Source organism: Mustela nivalis (genome assembly GCF_964662115.1).
Source record: "Mustela nivalis genome assembly, chromosome: 2".
Classification (NCBI taxonomy): domain Eukaryota; kingdom Metazoa; phylum Chordata; class Mammalia; order Carnivora; family Mustelidae; genus Mustela; species Mustela nivalis.
The window spans coordinates 55,315,858-55,323,275 of NC_139021.1; the positions used below are offsets into that span (position 1 = coordinate 55,315,858).

The 7,418-nt window shown below is 32.8% G+C and overlaps 1 protein-coding gene across 1 annotated transcript in view; it reads right to left on the reverse strand.

The window, feature by feature from the left end:
- The window catches only part of LOC309859505 (uncharacterized protein), a 107,454-nt gene extending 103,122 nt beyond the window's left edge, over positions 1 to 4,332 (reverse strand). Inside the window, exons 1-3 of the mRNA XM_082720232.1 lie at positions 4,305 to 4,332; positions 3,603 to 3,770; positions 2,079 to 2,144 (exon numbers count right to left, since the gene is read on the reverse strand). Coding sequence (XP_082576358.1) covers positions 2,079 to 2,144; positions 3,603 to 3,678 — 142 coding nt within the window. The 5' untranslated portion in view covers positions 3,679 to 3,770; positions 4,305 to 4,332. The remainder of the gene's footprint in view (positions 1 to 2,078; positions 2,145 to 3,602; positions 3,771 to 4,304) is intronic.
- Between the last annotated feature and the right edge of the window lie 3,086 nt (positions 4,333 to 7,418).

Genomic DNA, 7,418 nt, shown 5'->3' on the forward strand with positions numbered 1-7,418 from the left:
TTGTTTTTAATCTACCTGAAATGTTAGTTTTGTTGTCAATAATATCACATGTGACACTTTTTAAAACACACAGTTTCTTGGAGATTGAGATATATAAGTAGAGCACAGTTTTATCTTAGTGGCCTTGAAAGAAAAGAATATTTCACCATGTACACTACAGGCTCCAGCTGGTGGCTCTCTCCAACTAGCCTAAGCTGAACGTCTGCTAAGGAGTCAACATTTTAATGCAAGGGCAAAGGATCAGAAATTTCCTCTGGGACTTGTTTAGCTGTGTAGCACAATGTCAGATTTGGGGTCTTGTTAGTAAGCAGTATTAGGAGGATGTAGTTTTGGCATAACTGATAGTCTTTAAAATTCATTAAAATAACCTGTTTTATTTTTCTTCTCTGTTATCTGAATGCCATCTGCCATACTTAAAGGGGTTTTGTTATCAACCTCACAAAAGATTTGAAATTAAGCTACTAGATTTGAAAGCTTTGCAAGTAAGAACTTTCCAAGATTGAGTCCAAGAATATAAACTAATATAATAGCTTGTTTGCAAAGGCAATTGAACATGTCCCAAATCCCCATCAAAACATTTGGAAGTGCGGTGCTTCGCACAGCAATACTTATTCAAATGATGTTCTGGCATGTTCTTTGACTTCAGCCCTTGCCAAATCACATTTTTGCATGACCAGGACAAGATCAGAATACACCCCTTCTGCTGTTTTTGTGGTACCATACAGCAGTAATAAATGAAAGAGCAGTGATATTTAGATGGATGAGTTGTGTGCCAGGAAGAGAAAACTACCAAACAAGGACCTAAAGCGATCCCCTGTCTTCACATGCTTGATTTCATTCCTTAATTAGAGCCATTAATCAATAGGTATGAGATATGAGGCTTTAGAAAGGCTTGGTGACACGACACCTTGCCACCTGTCAAAATTACAGCTTTCTGTTCATGCACCATCCCTCAAATAGTTATTTTCTGCAAGCCTGGCTGCATCCCACAATTCATTATTTACTATATAGTTCTATCCCAGTGCGATGTCAGAAGATAACCCATTGATGATAAGTAATGTTTTACATTGAATGGTTAATACTCATGTGCGTGTGTGCGTGTGCGCGCACACACACAACATACACACACACTTCTTGTTTTGTAGTTAAAATTTTTGAATGTGTGATCATTGTCTCTGCTTGGCACATTAGCACTATTTAATACAATAATTTGCTGATAATTAAGCATTTTATTTTTTAAAATGTACACTATTTTCTAAGTTAAAGGAGGACAACATTTTCTATTTCAGGAAAAAGTAAATCTAATAATGTTCATCATAGAAAAAATTACCAATGACTATATAACTTTGTTGGAAGATGTTACAAGACCGAAGTGGAAAGCACTTAGGTGTATCTAAAAGTGGAAAGCCATTCCAAATTAAAATTATTTCTGAAGGAGATAAGAATACAGTGAAAATGATACATACATGGGTATTTTTTCTCTTGGAAACATATTTTGAAAAACATGTTGATATTCAAAATGCACACCAGTTTGCCCTAACATGTGATCTCTGTTAATATAGCTACAAAATGGATTACTTCAGACAAGCTTTCATAGACTCCTGCTGAGAAATACAGAAGGTCCAGCTCTGCTTTTTACTCAGCATAGAACAGTGACCCTCAATTAATTTTTCCTAGAGAATACCAACCCCATCAGATAGTTCTCAATCACAAATGACCTTGGCATAATCTAAACCTTGAATGAAAAAGTAGAAAAAGACTACATTTCAGTAGTCATTCCTTGTGTCACCCAATCCTCATACACTATTTAATATAATTGCATTCTATTCAGAATTATTACAATACCTATTCTCTGAGGGGCACGACAGCAGCCTCTCTAATTAATGCTATGCTGAAACAAATACCTTTCTCAGATTAACTGTCTTAAAATATCCATGATTTTAGCTCATCTTTAGAAATTTATAGAATAGTTCATTTAAAACTGATCTTACATATAGACATTGCATAGTAAATGATGAGTGTTTCAAATGAGAAACATCACATCATCTATAAGGGAAATCATCCCCTAAATTACTGACCTGCTCTATACTCTCTTCTGTAATGTTGCTGATCTCTACAATGTTTCAAGATATTGCCTGGATTGGCTAAAATGACATACTTCGAATTATAACAGAGGCAGCATATGCAGTATGTAAAATACACCACGAAGGTAAGAGATGAAAATACGAATTAGAAAAGTATTTGCACATACTATTTATCACAAGTGATCACTGATGACTTCAGAAGTGAATTTACTTACTTTACTCATTTAGATTTCCCTTTAAGCATACAATATAACTGACAAAGAAAATATGGTTATCTGCAATATGGGAAACAATGCGGCAAAACCAAACATTAATAAAATTTGAGAATTTTGTGAAGAATTATGTAGGTTACTAATAAGTTTCCAGATAAACTTTATGCAGTAGCCCTCCAATGTCACTACTTATTATTTTCAAATGTCTTTTTACATACATTATTGAATTTTCAAATGAGTTCTGGAAGTTGACACAAGAAATATACTGCACATATTAATGTAAGTGTATTTATTATGCATTTACTCTGAATTGATGGTATACAACCTAGTAATTTACATATAGAGTAACAATCTTGAGATCAATATCCATCAGTGGTCAGCAAGGTAGTAGAATGCCTATACTAATTCTGTTTTGAATTTAGTGTTTGCTTATTTAACAGTAATAGAGTTTGTCATCACAGCCAATTGGGGTTTGTTGACTTTATATGAGGCTATAATTGTATTCATGTTTTCTTCGTTGTTTATCTAAAAAATTGAAAAATTTGGAATATAATTATGATAATTAATAAGTAAACACTTAAGTGGAAATAAATGTGATATCCTGGATTCATTTCGTCTTCTAAATTTCTGATCATTTTAGAAGTAAAATGGCTCAGTCAGTTAAGTATCCAACTCTTGATTTCAGCTCAGATCATAATCTTGCAGTTTCAGGATCAAGCCCCACGTTGGGTTCTGTGCTCAGTGGGAGTCTGCTTGAGGATTCTCCTCCTCTTCTTCTGCCCCTCCCCCTGCATGCTTGCATGCTCTCTCTCTCTCTCCTAAATTGAGTAAATAAATCTTTTAAAAAAATAAAAGGAAATTGCTGATCACTTCAGCTTGCATTTTCTAGGCAAACCCTGGTCCAAAATAGCATTCTGAAAATTATGTTAATACATTAATCTCAGAATATTTCACCACACAAAAGTGGTTCATAGGATAAAAACTGGGGACTCATTATAAATAATACTCTATACTTGTTTATTGTGTATTCCCTAGGGTATTTGTATTTTTAAATACAATAGTCCTACCTTATTTGCAGGGCGTAGATTCCAGGACCCCCAGTAGATGCCTGAAACTAGATAGTACTGAACTCTATATAAACATCTTTTCTTATACATATCTATGATATAATTTAATTAATAAATAAGCACAGTAAGAAATTAACAACTAATAATAAAAAAAAACAATGATAACAACATGCTATAGTGAAAGTTATATAAATGTCGTCTCTCTCTCTCTCAAAATCATTTTATTGTATTGTGCTCACCCTTCTTCTTCTTATGATGATGTGAAATGATAAAATGTTCCCATGATGAGGTGAAGTGAGGTGAAGGACTAGGCATTGTAATGTAGTGTTAGGCTGATAGTGACCTCATGATGCTTCATCAGAAGGATCATATGCTTCTGCACTATAGGGGACCAAAGGCAATTGAAACTAGAAAGAAAAACTATAGCTTAGGAGGGATCACTGTATTCAGCACAGTATTATAAACATAAAAACCATTTAACTTTTAGCCTTTACTAATCAAATATTTTACTAAAAGTGCTTTTTTTATAAAAGCACTTTTCAATATTTCTTTGAACTAGTTTTTCAATAAAAGACTCTTCAGGAAACACTAAGTTTCAAGAACTAAAAAATACGATGGAGTTATGGACATAAAGATGGTCTACCTTTCTGGGAAAAAGAATATGGGTGAATCAAGCAGACTTCCACACTAATTTTAACTCTGCACCTTACTAATGATTGAAGAAATTATTTAACCTCTCTGAAGCTAAGTATTCTCATCTCAAGTAGTAACCATGCTTAACCACTGGTTTATTGTAACAATTAGATTAGATATAATTAAGTTATTATTATATCTATATATATCTATATCTATAGATATATCTATCTATTTATATATCTATATCTATATTCTATATATTAAAAGCTACTCTTAGATTTTTGGTTCAAGCACCTCCGAATTACCATTAGTATTTTCAGCAATGCAGTGCAATTGTCTACCAAGATATTGGATTGTATTCTCTCTATTGGATAACCCTTGTATTATGTAACTAGTGGAGCCACAATGGACACACTATGACCTCATTCTTGTCCCAATCCCCACTCCATATTCTTATCTCCTTACCACAGTAGGTAAAATGGATTATCTTTTCTTTTTTTTTTTTTAAGATTTTATTTATTTATATGCCAGAGAGAGAGTGTGTGTGCATAAGCATGGGAAGTGGTGGCAGAGGGAGAAACAGGGTCCTGCTGAGCAGGGATCCTGATGCAGGATTCAATCCCAGGACCCTGGGATCATGACCTGAGTCAAAGGCAGACACTTAACCAACTGAGCCACCAAGATGTCCCCACATCTTCTTATCATTCATCGGTCAATGAACACTTGGGCTGCTTCCATAGTTTGGCTATCATAGACAATGCTGCTATAAATATTGAAATACATATATCCCTTTGAGTTAGTATTTTTATATTTTTGGCTAAAACCTAGTAGTGAAATAGCTGGATTTCAGGGTAGTTCTATGTTCAGAATTTTGAGAAAAATCCATACTCTTTTTGGAGTAGCTACACTAGTTTAAGAATATTCCGCTATGCAAAATAAATCAGAGAAATACAAATGCCATATGATTTCGCTTATATATGGAATTTAGGAAATAAAACAAACAAACAGAAGGAAAACCAAGAGACAGAAAGGCAAACCAAGAAACGGATTCTTAACTATAGAGAATAAATTGATGGTTACCAGAGGGGAGGAGGATGGTAGATGGGTTAAATAGGTGATGGGGATTAAGGAGTGCATTTCTTATGATGAACATAGGGTAATGTATGGAAGTGTTAAGTTACTATATTGTACACCTGAAACTTATATAACACTATATATTAACTAATTGGAATTAAAATTAAAACTTGAAAAAATAAAAGCCCTAGCAAGTAGCTAATATAAACCTAGAGTCATAGGTTTAAGCAGGTTGAGATTATCTCAGTTCTCAAACATGTTCTAAAGTACTCAGCCTAGACCTGGATACCACTGAGGCATCATGGGATATGACACAGCACCATAATTATTCCTCCAATATACACTGTATATCCTAAATTCTAAGGCATTATCTCACTGAAGTGATATTTAAGGGGCATTTATACTACATTCTGTTATATGAACTCCTGCTAAGGGTTAACATTTAACAATTAAATGATGGTCCCCATCTTTGGAAGCAACATTTCTCAACAAAGTTGCATATAGTTTTAATTTTTTGTATTCAACCTTTTTAGAAAATTGGTCTCTTTTTTCCCAAAAGGAAGAAAAAATATCATATATAAGTTGCTGAGCTGTGAAATAAAGGTGTAAAAGAGTCTGGGAGGGGGTTTAAGATACCCTAGGAGTTAAAGACTACATTCCTATTAATTAATACTTTTATGCTACAATAATAATAATAATATAATATGTTTTACTTATTAATCTTGCTTATTGTCTGTCTACCTCTTCAAAATATAAGCTCAAAAATATAAGCTCATGTTTTGTTTTAACTCACTGTCATACCTCTAAGACTTAAAACAATACCTGGCACATTACAAGAGTTGAATAAATTCTTCTCAGATAAATTAATCTACAGGATTGTAAATGAGGGCACGTTAAGTGCAAATATTTGTAAAAACTACCAAAAAGAAAATCCTAGATATTTTCTATTTTAAAAAATCAGTGACTAGAGAGAGTACTAAAGTTATTAGAAACTCTATTTTAGAAAATAAAAATAAATATCTTTAGATGGTATTCATGAGAAGTAAAAGCTGCTCTTCAAAAATAATTAAAAATCCCTGATTATAAATAAAAATCATAAGAAAATATAAATCTCTCTGTCATTAAATACTTCTCTCTTCCATTCATAGGAACCCTTCCTGCTTTCAATGAATGCAAGGCTGATTTAAAACTTATGGAAAATTTTTCACAAAATATGGAAAAGCTAGTAGAAAAAAGGATGCTAGAAAAAATATGATGAGTAATAAAACGTGTTGCAACTCAACTCATTGAGAAACTGATATGAAGATATTAGCTCCAAGAGTAAGGTAAAGAGGACATAAATAAATTTAAATAGATATGGACATGATTATAGTATTTATAAATGGCAGCTAAAAGAAATTATGATATTCTTAAATCAGATTTGATAAAGGGCATGAACTAGAGGCCCAGTCTCACATATCCTATTTGAATTCTGTGAGCAACAGTATGTGGAAAAGTTCACATGATTCAAGGGTTTTATCCCAAATATGAGTTCCCAGGCTTTTATATCCCTATGCTAAATAATAAAGCATTATCACAGATATAAAATAATCCCCATCTGTGTGCATGCCAATAAACAAGGTAATTTGGCAAGGAGTCACATTCCTTAAACAACATGTGTAAGATTTTTCCAAGGCAACGCAGGTAATATTATTTCCTAATATGTGTGAATGTGTGTGTGTGTGTGTGTGTGTGTGTGTCTGGTGTGTATAAAATCATAATTCTGCATTTTTCACTCATTCATTCATTCATTCATTCATCCAGTTAAAACTATTTTGGGCACTCAAGTATTATGCTAGTTACTGGGACTGAAAAAATGAATAAAATATATTTATCTGCCTCGGGAGACTCACAATTCAGAAATATGAATATATAACCAAAAAACTGACACTACAGTTGGGTAAACACTACGGCTTTAACAAAACGTTTTTCATTACACATGGACTGAAGCTCAAAGCACAATAATAAAAATATTATTTCTGTTTTATGTACTTAAATCATCACTGTAAAATTCCTTTTTGCAAGATCTGATAAGCCTGGTAGTCAGGTAAAATGTGCATAATAAATATGTTTTGTAACAACATAATACTAACTCATTTTATTGTTACTGTAATTATCATTTAAACACAGAAATTTTAATCCATAATTTAGTCTTTCAATACAATCAGTTCCAGTCAAAAATCTTCAAAGTCTTTTATATTGTTCCAAATAAAACACAAAGCTGCTCTCACCAATTCAACAGGAAAAGGCCTGTTTCTGAGAAAGTATTTGAGTATATATTTTATTTGCACAACATACTTATTCAA